The sequence below is a fragment of the Molossus molossus genome, unplaced genomic scaffold (genome assembly GCF_014108415.1).
Source record: "Molossus molossus isolate mMolMol1 unplaced genomic scaffold, mMolMol1.p scaffold_m16_p_23, whole genome shotgun sequence".
Taxonomy (NCBI): Eukaryota; Metazoa; Chordata; class Mammalia; order Chiroptera; family Molossidae; genus Molossus; species Molossus molossus.
Window position 1 is genome coordinate 7,902,088 of NW_023425359.1, and position 21,131 is coordinate 7,923,218.

At 43.5% G+C, this 21,131-nt stretch overlaps 1 protein-coding gene across 1 annotated transcript; it reads right to left on the bottom strand.

The window, feature by feature from the left end:
• Positions 1 to 14,969: 14,969 nt before the first annotated feature.
• LOC118640742 (repetitive proline-rich cell wall protein 1-like) lies at positions 14,970 to 17,234 on the bottom strand. The gene is made up of 2 exons (XM_036277757.1): positions 17,198 to 17,234; positions 14,970 to 16,003 (listed from the first exon to the last, which is right to left on the bottom strand). Exons 1-2 carry the CDS (start codon positions 17,232 to 17,234, stop codon positions 14,970 to 14,972), a joined length of 1,071 nt encoding a protein of 356 aa, XP_036133650.1.
• Between the last annotated feature and the right edge of the window lie 3,897 nt (positions 17,235 to 21,131).

The following is a 21,131-nucleotide window of genomic DNA, read 5'->3' on the forward strand; positions in this document are numbered from 1 at the left end:
TTTCTCAAGAGCTGGTCACCAATTTTATTTGGCATTCCATTAAAAACGGAGGGAACGTGTGACATAGTCCATTACTTTTTAAAATTACTGTTTGAAGAAAAATATCAAAAACACTATTATATGAAGTGGAAAAAAAAAAAAAAGATTTCCCATTCTGCCCATAGCCACTCCCACTCATCAATATTTCACACATTTCGTCCGGCTGGTATGGCTCAGTGGTTGAGCATCGACCCATGTACCAAGAGGTCGCCGGTTCAATTCCCGGCCAGGACACATGCCCAGACTGTAGGCCCAGTTCCCAGTGGGGGACATGCGGGAGGTGGCCAATCGATGTTCCCTCTCATTGATGTTTCTATCTCTCTCTCTTTCTTTCATTTCCTCTCGCTCTAAAATCAATAAAGGGAAAAAAATTAAAATAAATATTTCACACATTTCTCTGCATATACTTATATATAACATAAAGGTATACTCTTTTTACTCAAATGAAATGATGCCATACTACTTTACGACTTACTTTAGTCATTGAACAATATATCATGAAAATATATTTATGTCAGTAAGTACAGATTTACCTTATTTTAAAAATATTTTATGAAAAATGTCAAAAATACATAAAAGTAGAGATAATGGTATAATGAACCAAAATTGTAACCCCAAATTCAACCCGGTCAATTCAGATGCATCTGTATCACCACCCAGCTCCTGTCCCTGTGATGTTCTGAAGCGCACACCAGGTAGCACATTATTCCGTCTGTATTCAGATCAATAAATAGCTCTGAAACAGGTCCACAGGCAAAGGGCCTGATGAGGTCTCTGCCTTCCCTCCTCAAACCTACCACCGCAGCGTGAAAGCAGTCACAGACCCATGTCACACAGGGACTGCTGTATCCCAATAAACTTTATTTACACAAGCTGGGGGCCAGATTTGGCCCGCAGGCCAGAGTTTGACAACCCTTGCCCTAAAAGATAAGCAATTTTTTTTAATATGCAACTTTTCTCTTTAATACTACTGCTACTAATAATAATGTTAACAAATAATTGTTTTCTTTAATATCTCAAACCTAAAAATGTTAATAATTCCTTAATATCAAATATAGTCAGGGTCCACTTTTTATGATTGGATTATGACCTTATTTATAGTTTATTAACATCAGAATAATAATAAGACGTACATATTCTAATTGCTTGTTATGACTCTCTCTTTTAACCTACAATTTAGTCCCCATCTCTTTTTTTCTCCTTTAACATATTTGTTGAAGGGTCTTTACAGGGTCTCATTTGTCCCATAAAGTTTTCCACAGTCTGGACTGTATTGATTATATCTCTGTAATATCATTTAGCATGCTCCTCTGTCACGTGTATTTCTTATAAATCAGTAATAATATCTAGAGCCTTGATCAGATGTGGGTTAATTTTTTCTTTTTTGGCAGGACTGGTTCATCACGAGGTATATGATGACTGATGGTCTCTTTCTCTGTACTGTCATGACTCACTGATAACCACTGCCTGATGATATCTTAAGTTTGCTATTTCTTCTTCATTTTTCAGTCAGATTCCTTTAAAGAGAATTTTTCCTTTATCTACTATTTGGGTACTCTGAGATACAGACCTAACAAGAAAAACAAAAGAGACTTCTGCATTTTCCTTTAATTTACTTGTTTTCAAAATAATGAGATATTTCTTCAAAACCCTCCAAAGATATCCTATGAAGGTGTTTTCTTCTTGCTATCATTATGAACCTATAGATTTAAACATTGTTGTTACTGTTCTTATTGATACTGAAGTTGTCTCATCTTTTTTTTTTTTTATCCTCACCCGAGGATATTTTTCCATTTTTTGTACAGATAGAGTGGGAGGGAGAGAGAGGAACAGAGAGAGAGAGAAACATCAACGTGAAGGGACACATCGAGTGGCTGCCACCCGCACGACCAACCAGGGCCGGGGACAAACTGCAACCGAGGTACGCACCCTTAGCGGGAACCAAACCCGGGTCTCTCCGGACCGCAGGCCGACGCTCTAACCGCTGAGCCAAACCGGCCAGGGCTTGTCTCATCTTTGATCAATGAGAACTTATTCGGGTTAATTCTTCATTCCTTTGGACACCACTCTAGTAGCATTTAATGGCTTACTTTCTTTCTGATATGACAAGAGTTCCAGGCTTATTTGTGCCCCAGACCTGAAAGCAACCATTTCTTTAGAGTCCTGATTCCTTTTAGTGGTAAGTGACATTTAGAGAACAAAATCTAGCTTGCAGGGTTGCTTACTGTTGCTGGGTTGGTCATTGTTTCAAGGCATTTTTAGTGGACAGAGCTAAAAAAATATGTTTAGTTTTGTTGCATTGTGTTTTTGAGGATAAAATACATTATGTGTTCATACTGATATTTCTTATGCAAATTCAGGAGTGCAGGGTTTTCACATAATCTCATCAATTTTACATTTGTATTTCCTTTCAACCAGGCCAACAATCTCCATTCTCAACACCACTAGCATAATTACTTTTTCTATAATAACACACACAAAAGTCTCCAAACGACATCAATACTACCATCAACAATGTGATGGCTGAAAACAATTTTATGTCTTAGGAGTTCTCTTGTTTGGATGGATGGTTTGGTTTGGGTTGATTAAGAGCCTTAGAATATACCCCCCACAAGAAATACATAGTCAGGCCCTGGCCGGTTTGGCTCAGCGGTTAGAGCATCAGCCTGCGGTCCAGAGAGACCCAGGTTCGGTTCCTGCTAAGGGCACGTACCTTGGTTGCAGTTTGTCCCCAGCCCTGGTTGGGTTTTGCAGGTGGCAGCCACTCGATGTGTCCCTTTCACATCGGTGTTTCTCTCTCTCTCTTTCCCTCCCACTCTATATGAACATAAAATGGAAAAATGTCCTCGGGTGAGGATTAAAAAAAAAAAGAAAGAAATACATAGTCAGATTATTTGTTTTAAGTCAATTTGGATAGTTTCTTTTTTAGAACTATGTCTCACCTAGGAACAGGCTCATCTGTTTCAATTTTCAGAGATTGCTTTTTAAATTCACTTAGCTTTGTTTTACAATTCTCCATAACATTTACATAATTCCAAACTTAAATATACAAAATAAGATATGTTCAAAGAACTTTAATTTCTGTGTTCCCTCTTCCCTTGCCTCCCTTCTCTACAGATAACCATTCATAATGTTTTCTCCTTTTATCATTTTTAATCCAAACTTGTAAATTTTGTGTATTTCACCTTATCTTGAACAATCTTCTGCATGTGTCCACAGGGAGTATATTGTAGGCAGTGTCCCCCCAAATGTTGATCATGAAAATTTGTTCCTATAGAATATCCCAAAGGGTAAATATTAGGCAAAACTCAGTTGGGAAATGCTGCTACAATTCATAGAGAGAGAAGATAAATAATCTGAGGAAGCTCAATAAGTATACATTAGCTGAAAACAGTTTTTCTTATCCACAACGTGAAATGTTTTTCATTTAATAAAGTCTCCTCCTTAATTCTCAACCCTCTGCAAGAAGATTTCCATGACTCTCTGAGAACACCCCACCATGCAGCTGTGATTGACTATTTGCAACTGTGATTGCCAAGTACTACAACGTTATAATTTCTTGACTCCCCACACAGCGGGTTGGTTCCCCACTGATATGATATTTTCTCTCTTCGATGCAAGCGCCCTCTGTAGAGGGTCACTTCCTAGCATTGTGATATGTCCTCGATCACCAAAGATCATAAAATAAACCAGGAGGAAATTTCCCCATTGTTTTACCTCTGTTCTCATCTTCTTTGGTGTCATTTACTTAACGTGAGAGTCCGATGTGCTGTCCTTGCTCCCAGGTCCAAGCGCACACCCTGCTCTGAAGAAGCCATGCAGGGGCCTATGTACCAGATCCTGTTCTTTATCCCCAAGGACGCCTCCTGTGCAGTTCCTTTGTCTGTGCTGAAAGGCTTCTCTCTTTGCTCCAAGCACTAGTGGTAGTTAGTGGGTTTGGACAGAAAGTAGGAAGATTTGACTCCTCACTGTTGATATTTCAAGAGAACATTAATAAAAGATTCTGAGCGGCACTCGGTTGACCTGAATTCTTGAATTCTTGCTGAGATGGTGCTTTTAGGAACCGCGATGAAGAGATCATCGCCACTCTCGCTGTTCCCACCGAGCTCTTCAGGACAGTACTCAGGCTGCTCGGCCAATGTAACCGCACAGCATGAATCTCTGCAAAGTGAAAATCGTGTCCCCGGGGAGATCACTGAGAGGAAGATGAGTATTTCATGAAAAAGGTCAGATCATTGCAGAGGCAAAGGGTTTCTCTCGGTCAGTATTCGTAGTTGGTGTTTCAGCCAGCAAAGCAAGGTTTCATTCTGCTGTGACTCCAGCGGTCTTCCTTCAGGGTTCCTCTAGCTCCTGTGTCTGCACTTCTCCCTGTTAGAGGCCTTCAGCCACCTGATTCTGGGGTGCACCTGCCAAGGGAAAGCAAATCTGGTACCTGGTACCTATCCCCTCTTGCTCACACCCGCCTTTCTCCTTTGATCTTTGCCCAGTCCTGCAGATCAACGGCTTTCTCATTGGTCCTTGTCACCTCTTCTAGTCTTTTACTCACATACATTGCACGTGTGCTGGAGATGGAATTATATAGGTTTACATTAGAATATCCCAACTGCTTCCTTTAGTTGGTATTTCTCTAAGAATGATCCACAGACCACCTGCATCAAAGTCACTCTAGGGCACCTGTTTAAAATGTAAATGATGTCCGGCCAGTGTGGCTCAGTGGTTGAGCGTCGACCCATGCACCGAGAGATCGCTGGTTCGATTCCCGGTCAGGACACATGCCCAGGTTGTGGGCCAAATCCCCAGGGGGGGGCATGCGGGAGGCGACCAATTGATGTTCTCTCCCGTCAATGTTTCTATCTCTCTCTCCCTTTCCCTTCCTCTTTCTCTAAAATAAAAAAAAAATTTTTTAAGTAAATGATAAGTTCTGACCCTAGTCTTCTGAATTAGGATTTCTTATAGGAGACCTAGAATCTGCCCTTTTTACTAACACCCAAATGGTTCCTCTTTGCATTAGCGTTTAGGGACCCATGATCCAGCCCCTTGTAGATCTGGCTACTGGGCATCACCTCAGCAGGGCAGCCTGTCTGCCTCCCACTATAAGCTCTTCCTGTTAAACACGTGGTTGTGACTTTGCTTTACCCCACACTCACTAAGTCCCATGAACTTAACACATCAAATCTTTATAGTCTTTTTTAGTTGTCATCAAAAGAGACTTTTTCTAGCCACTCCAGACGATGGACAGAGGGTAGTACAGGACTGTGATTCCTGACCGCAGGGAAACAAGCGAATCGAATTAAAAATCCTCTGGGCTTTCTACCCAAAGGCAACTTCTGAACTGCAGTTCAGGGAGAGAACCAGATCCTGGCTGTCACATCCAACCGAGATGACCGAGGTCAGAGTTCAGGAGGCCAAGGCAGTTAGGACGGAGGACAGACTGCGGAGCTGCACAGAGAGAGTCCCGGAAGTCTGGCTAGGGCCCTTGAGGCCCTGACTGAAAATCCAATCTGCACATGCTGAGGATACAACCCCACAAAGCAGGGCGAGAAACAAGTGTAACTTCCGAGGAAAGAACAATTACCAGGAGCTTTGGGCCACGGAGCTCACACAGGGCTGGGAATCATTTGAGTACCCACCAGCCAGAGCGCAGAGACCTCACCAAATATATGGGCCATTCAGCACGGACCCCAGAAAGGCTCACACCTTAGAAATGGGACTAAATTCATTTCAGAACAAAGACTACTCTAGAGCTACTCTATAAGGGCTTAAAAACAAGCTTTGGAAGGGCCAAACTAACCCACAAGTAACTTGTTCACCTGTATTTTAAACTCTAACACACTTTAAAAAATAAAATACTAGCATTCAAGAATGAAATAAAATGTAATGTCCTACATACAACAAAAAATTACTAGGGAGCATTTGAGATCTTGTTCCCTAGCATAGCTCTGTTTGGCTTAAATAAATTCATAACGTTTCCACACAAAAAACTACTAGACTTCCAAGAAAGAGAAAAATGTGACACATAACCAACAGAAAAATCAGTCAATAGAAAAAGACCACAAATAATAGATGAAATTATCAACAAAACATTAAACAAATATTATAAATGTGTGATATCTCAGAGAGACTCAAAAAATGTGAGCATAAGAAAAAAAGTAAAAAAGCAAATGAGAAACACACCTAAAATAAAAATTTTACTGAGTAGAACTAACAAATTAGACATCCCAGAAGAGATCAATTAACTTGATTTCAAAATGAAACACAATGGGGGGGGAAAAAAGATGAAAGGAAATGAAAAGAGCCTTGGTGATCTGTAGGACACTATTAAATGGTAGCGTAAATATAAGTAGAATCCACCCTGGCTGGTTTGGCTCAGCACTTGGAGCATCGACCTGCGGACCAAAGAGTCGTGAGTTTGATTCAATGTACCTCGTTTGCAGTTCAATTCCCGGCCCTGGTGCGGATTGTGTGGGAGGCAGCCAATCAATGTGTCTCTCTCACATCAAAGTTTCTCTTTCTCTCTCTCTCTCTCTTTCCCTCCCACTCTGTCTAAAAATCAATAGAAAAATATCCTCGGGTGAGGATTAAAATCTATATCTATTTCTATTTATATATCTATGTCTATGTAGAATCCAAAGAAGAAAGAGAAAAAGGATAGGAAAAAAAAAAAAAAACCTGAAGAAATAATGTCTAGAATTTCCCCCAAAACTGATGAAAACTGTTACCCCGCAGATCCAAGAAGCTGAACAAAACCCAATCAGCACAATAAACACAATACCAAGGTACATTATAATCAAATTGATGAAAAGCTGTGATAAAGAAAAAAGTCTTTAAAGTAGAGAAAAAAGTCAGAGTACCGATAAAGGAATAAAGTTATGAATTACGAAAAATTTCTTGTCAGAAATTGTGTAAGCCTGAAGCCAATGAAGTGATATCTTCTAAGTGCTAGAAGAATAAAAACCATTAACCTAGAATTCCATGCCCAGGGCAAAACTAAAGTGAAGGACTTTCAGAGGAGCAAAAGCTAAAAGGGTTTCTCAGCAGCAAATGCAGTACAAGAAATGTGATTCTTCATGAACTTCAGGCGGAAGGAAGCCAGATGGAACTTGGATCTACACAAAAAAATTAAAAATACCAAAAGAAAATGCTGATACGTAGGTAAAAATAGACATTTTTCTTATTTTTAATTTCATTAAAAGATGATGGCTATTTAAAGCAAAATAATAATAAATTATGGGAGTCCAATATATGTAAAAGTAAAATCTATTAAAACAACAGCATAAAGGGTAGGAAGGAGAAAATGAAAGTAAACTATTGTTAGTTTCTCATACTATACTGAAAGTAGTAGATTATTTGAACATAAGCTGTCATAGGTCAAAAATGCATATTTTAATCCTTAGAGCAACAATTAAAAACAAAACCGAGGAGAAACTAATAAGCCAATAGTGGAGATAAAATAGAATCCTAAAAATATAACCAATTATTACCAAAAAATAAAAGTAGAAAAGGAACAATATGGGATAAAAAGAAAACAAATAGCAACATAGTTGATTTAATCCCAACCATATCAATAATTATATTATAGAATCTAAACACTACTATCAAAAGGCAGATATTACCAGACTAAATTTAAAAACCAAAACCGAATTATATGCAGTCCACAAGATATTCATTCACAAGTAGGTTAGAAATAAAAGAATGGGAAAAGATAAACCATATAAACACTACCCTCCCCCCCCCCCCAAAATGCTGTAGTAGCTCTATTAATATCAGAAAAGTAGGTCTCAGAAAAAGAAATACTACCAGGAATGAAGAAGGACATGTTATACTGATAAAGGGGTTGATTCATCAGGAAGACATAACAATTCTAGATATATAAGCACCTAAAAACAAGCTTCAAAAAATAATAATAATAATAAATAAAGCAAAACTGCCAGAATTGAAAGGGGAAATAGACAATTGCAGATCCCCTCACTCAGTAATTGATAGAACAAGTAGACAGAACGTCAGTAGGGAGTTGAGAGTTGAACAATACATGAATGAGCACTAGAACTATTGTTCTAGAATTGGCACTAAAACTTATAGCTGAAAACAACAGGCTCTAAGTAGTCCATATTCTAAAAAAAAGATGTCAGAAAATTGGAGCCAGCACTTCCTTGTTAAGAGACAGTCAGGCCCAGCTGGTCTGGCTCAGTGGTTGAGCCTGGACCCATGCACCAAGAGGTTATCAGTTCGACTCCCGGTCAGGGCACATGCCCAGGCTGTGGGCCTGATCCCCAGTGGGGTGCATGCAGGAGACGGCCAATTGAAGTTCTTTCTCATCGATGTTTCTCTCTCTCTCCCTTCCTCTCTCTAATATCAATAAAGAAAGAAGTTAAAAATTAAAAAACGAGACAGCCAGGTTAGCCCTATTCTTCCCTACCATCATGCCAACTTGCACCCATCTGCCTCGTCACTGGCCCATGTGACGAAACCATTGTCAAGGGGGAGAGTGAAAGTTGGAAGCCTGAGGAGAAGCCCAAGGTTTATATTCAAGAGGCTCCCCCTAGCATAAAGCCCTGCTGGGGAGGGGGACCTTGTAGAGCCTGAGGGTACCCGCCTGAAGGAGAGAACACCGTCTCTCCCGGCTGGGTCCTTGCTGAGCTGTGAACCATCGGACCCGCAGTGATGCAGCCACAGAAATGGAGAGTCATAAGAGAAGTATTGGGACAGCTGGCCCTGTGGCCCTGGCAGGTGTGGCCATCCTGAGTCTCATAAAGGCATTTTCTTCTCCTCTGGAAATCTGAGAGGCCCAAAGCTTACAGGGCAGCTGGAGGCAGAGGGGTAAAGGCTGTGAGAGTGGTCAAGGGGAAGATCCTTCGCATCCTCTCCCAGCTCCGGAGGCAGCTCCGAATCAGAAGGGAGCAACCTAGTTCCCGTGCCCCCATGTAGGGCGTCCAGAGGATAGAAGAGACCAGAGACAAGACGATGCCTGGCAGCCATCTGCCAAGAAAGGCCACTCCTATGTCAGGCTCATGAGATCTCTGCCTTTCTTCCTCTTCCAGTCCCCAACACCACAGGATTGGGTCTTGAAAATGGGTGGGAGTTGAGAGAGCAGTCCCAAGGCCGTACCTCCAAATACAGCCTCCTTCTAAGACGCTGCAGGGAGAAGTCAGAGTGCAGCCATATCCTCTCCCTCCTACGGCGCAGGGGGAAGGGGACGAGCTCGGACTGAAATCAGACCTAAGCCTGGAGTTTGAATAACTGAAGTGACTGGAAACTGACGGGATTAGCCGAAAATGTTGCTGGTGTAAAGAAAGGGGGGACTTAGAGCACAGTGGTTGGGAAAAACATTTAACTATTTCCTGTTTATTCCTGCTGCTTCCTAGTGTTTAACAAAGCCAGCTTGAGTATTACCATGTCTCCACGTAACAACCTTGTTCCTAAGAGGAAAAAAATTGGCAATCACCCAAATGTTCAACAATAGGTTCACTATTAAGCACAACATCTCCAATAAACATAATGTAACGCATATCGATATAATGAAAAGCCATCAAAGTCGACAAAGCGGTGCACATTTGGACTGAGCCGGCTGTCAGAGAGGCAGTAGCTGAGCTGGGCCATGGCAGGGAGTCAGGCCCATCACCAAAATGTAGGGTCCAGGAGGGCAGGTGCCCTCTCTGCATTCACCACTTTATCACCAGCCCCTGACACATAGCAGACGCTCAGGAGGTATTTGTTGAAGAATGAATCAATCAATCAATCATAGAGACCAGTAGCTCTCAAACCTCATCGTCATGTATGATGTCAGAATTTACCTGCCAGTATCAGAGCCACTAAGGGCTTGTCAAGCACAGACCACTGGCTCAGAGCTTCAGATTCAATAGGCTGGGGGTGGAGCCTGCATGTCCCACACGTGCCCAGGTGGCGCTGCGGCTGGTCTGGGGTCACTCATTGAGAACCACTGACAGAAGGAGCAGCCAATATATTGAAGGATCAGGCCTGCTCAATTCAGATAAATACGTAAACCCCTAGCTTCTTTTTAAAATCCCAGGCTGAGGAGTCCAAAACACGACGGAGGTTACATTTCTTGCCATCCTGATTGCAATGCTGAAGACCAGATTTAATTAGATTTAAGATAAAGAAAGCAATATGGTTTTGCGTGCATAGTTGTTAAATTACTCAATAAAACAGGTGAAGAAACCAGTTCCCGAAGCAACTTAGTCCTCAGTGGGAGCCCCACGTAGGGAAAAACAGAAACGCATTAAAATCCCGAATCCAGCCCTGGCCAGTTTGGCTCAGCGGTTAGAGCGTCGGCCTGCGGTCCGGACAGACCCGGGTTCGGTTCCCGCTAAGGGCACGTACTTCGGTTGCGGTTTGTCCCCGGCCCTGGTTGGTCGTGCGGGTGGCAGCCACTCGATGTGTCCCTTCACGTCGATGTTTCTCTCTCTCTCTCCCTTCCTCTCTCTCCCTCCCACTCTATCTGTACAAAAAATGGAAAAATATCCTCGGGTGAGGATTAAAAAAATAAAAAAATAAAAAAATAAAAAAATAAAATCCCGAATCTGCCGGGTGAAATATCCAAGCTCTGCTGACTTCAAATACTGCACCTACAAAATACAGACAGACGGTAGTCGCAGACTAATGGGGCGACCACAGGATTAGCTGAGAGAGAGTCAGCAAGATATAGAAGCTCTCTTACCCAATTTCCCCTCCACCAGCTCGCCCGTTGACCATCTCTTTCTTCCTGCCCGAAGCCCCCTGGCGGAGGCCAGCAGCTGGCTCGCAGCCCACGAGCCCTTCCCCGACACTAGCCTGCCAGCGGAGTCGGAGACGGTTCAGAATCAGCTACATCTGTTATCAAACCTGCTCGTTAGTTGTATTTATACTATAATAATGTCATTTAACTAAATATTACTTAAATCTATGAAATATGAGTGCAAAAAGAACGAACATTATTGTTTCTATGAAAGATAACTTGAATGCCTTGGAAAGTCTCCAGAAAGGCAAGTTGTTAAAATAAATTACTCTCAGATTACATGCACCTGAGACTCCTGTGGAGGGGGGAAACAGAAAAGTCTAGAAACCCTGTGCTTCCACATACCTTTAAGACTTTGTTCCACTTGAAAGGATTCTAAACTGGAAATCTTAGATAATGGATCACAGGTGCGGTTTCTGCAAGAATAATGATTTGGAACGTCGGTCAGGCACCATCTTCAAAGAAGGGGTCTCAGCCTTAAATCACATTCATGTTTGAAGTTAAAGTAAAATGTTTAAGTTCTGAGTATATCACTTTGCATGATTCCCCTTTTCAACTGACTTTTTTTTTTTTTTAATCCTCACCAGAGGATATTTTCCCATCCATTCTCAATAGAGTGGGAGGGAGGGAGAGAGAGAGACATCAGCGTGAGAGACATATCAATTGGCTGCCTCCTGCACGACCCCGACAAGGACTGGGCACCAAACCACAACCGAGGTACGTGCTCTTGACCAGAATCGAACCTGTGACTCTTTGGTCCTCGGACCAACACTCTAACCACTGAACCAAACCAGTCAGGGCTAAACTGACTTTTTTTTTTTAATCCTTTTTTTTTCCATTTTTTGTTCAGTTAGAGTGGGAGGGAGAGAGAGAAAGAGAGAGAAGCATCGACGTGAAAGGGACACATCGAGTGGCTGCCACCTGCATGACCATCCAGGGCCGGGGACAAACTGCAACCGAGGTACATGCCCTTAGCGGGAACCGAACCCAGGTCTCTCTGGACCGCAGGTCAACGCTCAAACCACTGAGCCAAACCGGCCAGGGCTAAACTGACTTTTTAACAGACCTAAATACCTGTCCGACTCACATTGGGTAAAAAGTGTTCCCAGCACTTGGCACTCACTAAATGTTAGTTCCTCTCCCACCCCCACCGCTTTGGAAAGTCCATTTGGTTTCACACCCAAATGCCATTTCTGTTCTGTAACATTTCACCAGCAGGCACACACTGCTGGGGTGCCTTCGTCGCACCAAACCAGTGCTATTTGCAAAGAACATTTGGGGCCCAGGACATTTCCATTTTACACATTCCAGAAGCCTCACCCCAAAGCCCAGCAGAATCCAGGGAGGCCTGAGGGAGGTGGGGTGCAGGGAGTGCTCATGAACAGTCATCCAGTTTCTAAGGAAAATAACCCCCCTCGACCACCTAGCACTCCAGTGACGATGGGCCTTCTGAAGATGTCAGTTGACCTCCCGGTACCCCTCTGAGCTGGGTCAGTATTGTTCTTTGCCACTTCGCTTAGGGACTGGAACACATAAGTCAACAGCCTTACTTAAGTCAGCACCACAATTAATAGAGGAGATGGGTGAGACCCCCAGTTGCTGAGGTTGCTGGCGTCTGCCCTAGTCTCTGTTTTTTCAGTTTGGCTCCCTTCCCAAGTGCTTATGTGTGTTTGCTGACCACAGTGATACCTTTATGTATAGTGTGTGTGGACATGTGTGCAGGTGCATATGCAATTCTCTACACGTAGCTTTGCTCCCTGTGGGAAGCCCTGGAGAAGAAGTTGCATGAGTCATGCTTCATCCCCCTTCATCTTCTCCAACCCCTCCACTGATGGGAAAGATCAGTTCTCCCCCAGCCTTTCTGCATCGCTTGTTTCTCAAAGGGAGAAGCAGGGGCCAAGGCCACTGCGAACCTTCCCAGTCTGTCCACAGCAATGGAAAAGGCTGCGGAAAGAGCCCCCGCAGGCTAAAGGGCCGCAGCCCAGAGAGAAGCTCCGCAGAGGACCTGGCTACCCTGCCTCAGCTATCCTCGGACGTCTCACCCTGTCAGCAGGACGCCTTGGTGCCTGCGAACAGCCCTGCCCACGGTCTCCCCTGCCCCTGCTAGAATGCATAGAGAGCGTGGTCATAAATTGTGGCAGTGGCATGAGGTGTTTTTATGGAGAAAAATTTATGCCAACATCAGCTGCGGAGCAAAGTCAGGTTGGCCACAGGCGGAATATAAACAGGAAAGATTGAGATGATCTTGTCCCCTCTCCAGGGCCAACCCTGAGGCTCTGGGACCAACATGCATTCACCCACAAACGTCTGTCAAGGCGCCGCTGTGCACCGCACCAGGGTCGGCTCTGGGTGCTGGCGCTCGGGGAGAAGCCCAGGAACCCAGGGAGGAGGAGAAGGGCGGGGACAGGCTGGGAACATGGATGAGGGGGAGACTGGAGATGAGATGTGGGCTTGGTGCAGTTTCCGTGGCTGCCTGGCGTTGACTGGCACTCACTGGGCTGTCATGCGTGCTGGCCCAGGACTCCACCCAAGGCCCAGGGCCATTCCTCCAGCGCCTGTGCTTCCCTCTCCAAACTGGGAGACCTACCCAGGGGGTTCCTCACCCCCCACGGCAGGCAGGGCTCTGTGCCATGCAAAACAAGCAGGGACATGAAAGAATCCCTCATCCTGGTCTTGGGAATAGGAAATGGGAATGGACCTCAACTGCTTTGTCTCTCGGTTAACTCTGATTTTCCAGGCCACACGTGGGCCCAGAAATCCCTCGGGTGGTCAGTCGTTCTCGGCTTGTAGTTTGAGATGAATGTAAAAGAAGCCCTATCACTATTACCAAAAAGACAAAAAGCAAGTTTTGGTGGGAATGTAAATTGGTGCAGCCATTATGGAAAACAGTATTGAGATTCCTCAAGAAATTAAAAATAGAACCATCATTCTACTTATGGGTATTTATCCAAAGGAAATAAAGTCAATGTCTTGAAGACATATCTATACCCCAGTGTTTACTGCAGATTTATTAACAACAGCCAAGACATGGAAACAACCTAAGTGGATTAAAATGTGAGCTAAACACACACACACACACACACACACACACACACACACACATTCAGCTATACTGTGAGTGCAACAATATGATTGGGCATTAAGGGCATTATGGGAAGTGAAATAAGTCAGACAGAGAAAGACATACTGTATGATCTCACTTACACGTGGAATCTAAAAAACTCAAATTCAAAAACAGAGTAGATTGGTGGTTGCCAGGGGCTGAAAAGTGGGGGATATAGGGAGATGTTGGTCAAAATGTCCAAACTTCCAGCGATAAGAGGACTAAGTTATGGTGACCTAACGTACAGGGTGACTACAGTTAGCAGTGCTGCATTGTATACGGGAAAATCTCTAAGAGTAGATCTCAGATGTTCTCACAACAACAACAAATTATAATGGCAGGAAGTGACATCAACATTGTGGAAATAAGCCCTGGTTGGTGTGGCTCAGCGGTTAGAGCGCCGGCCCGTGGACCAGAGAGTCCCGGGTTCGGTTCCCACTTAGGGCACGTACCTCGGTTGCAGTTTGTCCCTGGCCCTGGTTGGGGTCATGTGAGAGGCAGCCACTCGATGTGTTTCTCTCACATCGATGTTTCTCTCTCTCTCTTCCTCCCACTCTCCCTCCTGCTCTATCTGAAAATAAATGCAAAAATGTCCTCTGGTGAGGATTTAAAAAAAAAAGTTGTGGAAATAAGTTCATAATATACTTTCACATCAAATCATCACACTGCACCCCTTAAACTTACACAATGTTATATGTCAATTACATCTCACTAAATCTGGGGGAAAGCAAAGTGAGCATATCACAGAAAGCTAACATTTACAAATGTGTCCTTACTCTTTCAAAAAATCACACATTTCGAGGTAGGATTGCGGAGTTGCTGAAATACTGACTGTTCTTACGTTTAAGAAGACCTGGAGTCCTAGCTCTGTCCCAGACTAGTTCTGGGTCAGTTGCTTCCGACACTCAGATGCCTTTGCTTATTCATTTAGCCCCATAGGTAGGGTGTGGGCTTCAGACGTTGTGCTGAGCCCGTTGGTTTCAGGTCCCTCTTCTCTGGAGAACAGAGTCCTTCTTTCATGCCCTGCCTCTGTGAACAGTTACCATCAGAATCTCTATATGTGCCTCGTTATGTTGCCAGGACCACTTTCTAAACTCAGCTGGGAGGAAAACTAGCAGCGGGTAAGGTGGTAAGGTGGTAGGTGGTAAGGTGGTAAGGTGGTAGGTAGTAAGGTGGTAGGTGGTAAGGTGGTAGGTGGTAAGGTGGTAAGGTGGTAGGTGGTAAGGTAAGGTGGTAGGTGGTAGGTGGTAAGGTGGTAGGTGGTAAGGTGGTAGGTGGTAAGGTGGTAAGGTGGTAAGGTGGTAGGTGGTAGGTGGTAAGGTGGTAGGTGGTAGGTGGTAAGTGGTAGGTGGTAGGTGGTAAGTGGTAGGTGGTAGGTGGTAAGGTGGTAGGTGGTAGGTGGTAAGGTGGTAGGTGGTAGGCAGTAAGGTGGTTAGGTACTAAGGTGGTAAGGTGGTAGGTGGTAAGGTGGTAGGTGGTAAGGTGGTAAGGTGGTAGGTAGTAAGGTGGTAGGTGGTAAGGTGGTAGGTGGTAAGGTGGTAGGTGGTAAGGTAAGGTGGTAGGTGGTAAGGTGGTAGGTGGTAGGTGGTAAGGTGGTAGGTGGTAAGGTGGTAAGGTGGTAGGTGGTAAGTGGTAGGTGGTAAGGTGGTAAGGTGGTAGGTGGTAAGGTGGTAGGTGGTAAGGTGGTAAGGCGGTAGGTGGTAGGTGGTAAGGTGGTAGGTGGTAGGTGGTAAGGAGGTAGGTGGTAAGGTGGTAAGGTGGTAGGTGGTAGGCGGTAAGGTGGTTAGGTACTAAGGTGGTAAGGTGGTAGGTGGTAAGGTGGTAAGGTGGTAAGGTGGTAGGTGGTAAGGTGGTAGGTGGTAGGTGGTAAGGTGGTAGGTGGTAAGGTGGTAGGTGGTAGGCGGTAAGGTGGTTAGGTAGTAAGGTGGTAGGTGGTAAGGTGGTAGGTGGTAAGGTGGTAAGGCGGTAGGTGGTAGGTGGTAAGGTGGTAGGTGGTAGGTGGTAAGGAGGTAGGTGGTAAGGTGGTAGGTGGTAAGGTGGTAGGTGGTAGGCGGTAAGGTGGTTAGGTAGTAAGGTGGTAAGGTGGTAGGTGGTAAGGTGGTAAGGTAATTGCCCACATTCACACCTGTCTGGTTTATTTAAAGAGGCCACAGCCCTGTGACAGAGGCCATGGTGCCCCCCAGGTTCGACCGCCAGTTTCAAGGTCAGGAGATTGGCTGCTGAGAGCCCCACCTGAGGACTGCCCTTATATGTAGGACGTGCCAAGCACCCAGGTGGCACCTCCTCATCCTGTGGGGTCCAAAGGCCAGACCCTGACCTCATTTTAAGAAAACTCAGAGGGTGGCCCCAGTTTCAGAGTCTCTGTGCGATGAGTTCAGGCCTTTGTTAGTGCTGCATCACAGTTCAACTCCCCCTTCTGCCTCCCACACTCCCCCAGGACCCCCTCAAGGCTCCATCTCTGAGTCTGCCTCTCAGCAGAGAGCCTGAGGCAGCTACCAACCCTCACCCACTAGTGGCTGCCTTAAGCCAGGCTCCAGCCAACGTTTTAGTGACAACAGGAACATTGCCTTCCTGCTGCACCTTCCAGTCTCTTCCCAGGTTCAGGGTGTGTGTGTGTGTGTGTGTGTGTGTGTGTGTGTGTGTGTGAGTGTCCCTTCCAGAGGAACTGAGAATAAACCAGGTGACGTCCTGTGTGTAACTGACTATGAGATTAGGTCGAGTTGGCTAATTGAGACTCATTCACTGCCACCTTCTCAGATGAAAGCTACTGTGGGGCTGGCATAGAAAATGATTAACCTTACTGGAGTTCACGCAGCTTATGTGAGCTGAGAGACCCCATTTTCCCTTCTGGAGCCATTAATTAATGAGCCTGTTTCTTCCCCATCCCTCATTCCCATTATAACTTTTTTCCATTGTCATTCTGTGCAATTCCCCAACTGACAGCACAAATGCAGATTTGGAGAGGGCACACTGTGCCCCGGGATGTTAACATCTGTTTCTGTGGAGATGCTCCTTTTGCTTGGAAGCATATCACAGCCAAGCTAATGTGAGGAGCAGCTGTCTTGAGAGACACCAGCAAGGGACCCAGAGGCACTGAAAATCCTCACTAATGTAAATGAGCGTGGTTTACACTTGGCAGGATAAGTAAATGGTGTGTTTTTAAATGAGAAGACCTGAAGCATTGTAGGTAAAACAGGAGGCCTCCCTTCGCAGCTGTGCAGATGGACAGCTCAGATCCTCGTGATGGATACTAGAGGCGTGTACTTTCCCGTATCAACAGCTCATTGGAATTCACCTGGTTATTTGCAAACAAGGTTACTGACCTGCACTATTGCCAAAAGAGATGTACTGCTTTCTCATAGTGCCCCTTTTTCTTATGCTTCTGGTTGTGATCTTGGATTGCTCCCATCTTGCGATGGAGAGCAGAGAGAAGCTGGAAGGCTAGTTCAGCTGGAGGTGCCTAGAGATTCTGCAGATCTCAGGCCAGTGTCCAGTGGGACTAAGTCCCACCAGCTAAGGGAGTCTTTCAGGCTGACATGAAAGGACACTAGACAGTAACCTGAATTTACGTGAGAGAGTAAGGAACACTAATAATAGTAACTAAACATGTAAACATGTATTTTGTTTGTAACTGTTTTCTATCTGATTTAAAAGACAACTGCATAAAACAATAATTATAAAACTGTGTTTATAGACTTGCATTAGATAAGGTTGTCATTTGCATTGCAATAATAGTACAGAGGAGAGGAAGGACACAGAGTTATATCAGAGCAAAGTTTTTGTTTATTATTTAAATTAAGCTAGTTTTAATCTGAACCATATGGTTTTAAATTAAGATGTTAATTGTAATCTCCAGGGAAACCACTAAGAAAATAATTTAAAATATAGTAAAGATACAACAAGGGAATAAGAATATGTTAGAAAATACCTAACTAAAAAGAAAGCAGTCACAAATGAAGAGAACAAAAAAAAGACATAAAAATAGCAAAAACAAATAGCAAAATGGCAGATGTAAATCCTACCTCATCAGTTATTACTCTAAATGTAAATGAACTAAACAACTGAAGGTAGAAATGATTAGCAGCATAGTTTTAAAAAACTACAGTTCAACTATGTATGCTGTCTATAAAAGGCACACTTTAGAGTTAAGACACAATAGGTTGAAAGTACAAGGATGAGCCCAGCTGGTGTGGCTCAGTGGTTGAGCATCAACCCATGCACCAAGAGGACACTGGTTCAATTCCCGGTCAGGGCACATGCTCAAATTGTGGGCCTAATCCCCAGTGGGGGGCATGCAGCAGGCAGCCTATTAATGTTATCTCTCAGCGATGTCTCTATCTCTCTCCCTCTCCCTGCCTCTCTCTTTAAAAGCAATACAAAGAAAATAAAAAATAAATTAAAATCAAAAAAAGAAAGTACAGGATGAAAAAGATGCAACATACAGGTAGTACCCAAAAAGGAGTAGCTATGCAGACAAAATAGTCTAAGACAAAAATTGTTACTATAAGAAAAGAACATCTGCCCTGGCCGGTTTGGCTCAGCGGTTAGAGCATCGGCCTGCGGTCCTGAGGGACCCAGGTTCGGTTCCCGCTAAGGGCACGTACCTCGGTTGCAGTTTGTCCCCGGCCCTGGTCAGTTGTGCGGGTGGCAGCCACTCGATGTGTTCCTTTCACATCGATGTTTTTCTCTCTCTCTCTGTCCCTCCCACTCTACCTGAACAAAAAATGGAAAAATGTCCTCGGGTGAGGATAAAAAAAAAAAAAAAAAAAAAAAAGAACATCTTACAATCCATCAGAAAGATATAGCAATTTTAAACCTGTATGCACCTAATAAGAAAGCCCTCAAATACTTAAAGGAAAACTTATAGAATTGAAAGGAGAAATTGACAATTCAACAACAGTTGAAGAGTTCAATAACCTACATTCAATAACGGATAAAACAACTAGGCAGAATACCAACAAAGAAATAAAGAACATGAGAAGAGATATTTCTTCCCTGGTGAAAAGACAGCCTGGCTATCCCTTATCACCATGTCCCATGAGAGGGAAGAAAGAGAAGGGTTCAGGAGCACCAGCAAAGGAGTGTTCACAAAAGAATTTTAACATCTTTGTTTCTCCGGGAGAAGTCTGTCCACCCCCAGCAACTGATCCATTTGCTGGCCCTTAGTCCACAGCAATACTTCTCATTAGTACGGTGGAATGAAAGCGAGTCCTTAAGCTTCCGTAAACAAATTAAAGAGTGTCCTGTCTTCTTCTTTATAAACTGGATTAACTACCTGTCATTTAGAGAAATGAGGGCAGCCCTGGCCGGTTTGGCTCAGCGGTTAGAGCATCGGCCTGCAGTCCGGAGAGACCCGGGTTCGGTTCCCGCTAAGGGCATGTACCTTGGTTGCAGTTTGTCCCTGGCCCTGGTTGGTCGTGCGGGTGGCAGCCACTCGATGTGTCCCTTTCACATCGATGTTTCCCTCTCTCTCTCTTCCTCTCTCTCCCTCCCACTCTGTCTGTGCAAAAAATGGAAAAATGTCCTCGGGTGAGAATAAAAAAAAAAAAAAAAAAAAGGAGAAATGCGGGCACAAGAAAATGACATCAACCTCCCAGCATTCCTGAAAATGTCATGGTAGGGTCATTCACCTGGGGAATCTGGGAATGTTTGGAAGTAAGTATCAGGCACCACCTTTAATTTAGATCCCTTAGTGTGATATATATGTTTTTAAATATACGGAAAAAGAAGAGTGTACAAAATTTACTTAGACATCAATAGAAGAAAAATTTTTTTAAAATTAAAGAATTAATTTAAATTTAAGAATAAATCATTTATTTTGGTAAGGGTGTGGAGAAAAGGGGACACTAGTACACTGCTGGTGGGAATGCAGACTGGTGCAGCCACTATGGAAAACAATATGGTGTTTCCTTAAAAAATTAAAAATTGAATTGCCATTTGACCCAGTGATTCCACTTCTAGGAATATACCCTAAGAAGCCTGAAATACCAATCAGAAAGAATATATGTACCCCTATGTTCATAGCAGCACTATTTACAATAGCTAAGATCTGGAAACAGCCCAAGTGTCCATCAGTAGACGAATGGATAAAAAAGCAGTGGTACATATAGACAATGGAGTACTATGCAGCTGTAAGAAAGAAAGATCTCTTATCCTTTGAGATGACATGGAGGGGGGGGGAAGAATATTATCTGGAGAATATTATCCTAAGTGAAATAAACCAAGCAGAGAAAGACAAATATCACATGATCTCACTTATTTGTGGAATATAATGAACATAACAGTCTGAGGAACAGGGTAGACCCAGAGACGTAGAAGTAGGGTACAGACTGACAACCCTCAGAAGAGGGGGAGAGAGGGAGAGAAGAGATAAACCACAGAACTTATATACATGTATGCCTAACTGATGGACATGGACAACAAAGCTGGGAATGGGGTGGGGGATGGGGAGGAGCGTATCAAAGGGGAAAAAAAGGAGAAACATCTGTAACAAAAATAAATTAATTTTAAAAAAAGAATAAATAATTTATTTTTATTAACTAATAAAAATGAAAGAATTGTCATCTCATTTGAAAAGGCCTAGATTTTTCTACTCATTAATACCTGAAAAAAAATCTGGTGCTTTTTCTTCTCTCAAAAGTTACAAACATTTTGCTACTTAACTGGAAAAACCATGATGAATTGATTTAAGTTCAACGCTCCGCTGGGAAGTCACTGCAGCATACATTAAACCTGAGCTTCTGTTACCTTGTAATTTATTGACTAATTCCTTCAGTCAAGTCCATTTAAGGGCTTTAATAGATTTCCAGTGTAGTTTAATGACTTTTTGCTGGTGCCCTCCTAGAATAGTAATTTTTAGCATTCTTTTAAACAACTTTATAATCTTGCATTAGTTAATCTCCTCCATACTCCAATGAGGTTACGTGAAAATTATTTCATTTTATAGACGAAATAGTGGAGTGATGCTCATAAGAGCGTACCTCAAATTGATCGACCTTATTTGTTAAATGTGAACATTCTTGGGCTCCGCCCCAAATACTTGGATTCAGTAGGTCTGATTAGCCACGGGACCTTGTGGTTTTACATAAGCAGTCATGATGAGAATAATAAAGAACCACATTTTTAAAAACTATCTTAATCCACAGCTCTCTAGAGAAGAAATCTGTTGCTTTTTTAAATATAGCAGATCACCTACCTTGACTCGATCCCTACAACCTTACTTTCAGGTTCCACTGTAAAATAGGGTTAGTGTTGGGT

Bases quoted from the DNA above. Each gene is read 5' to 3' on its own strand.
- LOC118640742 (XM_036277757.1), bottom strand. From the start codon at position 17,234: ATGAGAAAGCAGTACATCTCTTTTGGCAATAGTGCAG. The intron at 16,004-17,197 runs GTCAGTAACCTT...TAAATAAACCAG, and splicing joins CTCTTTTGGCAATAGTGCAG to ACAGGTGTGAATGTGGGCAA.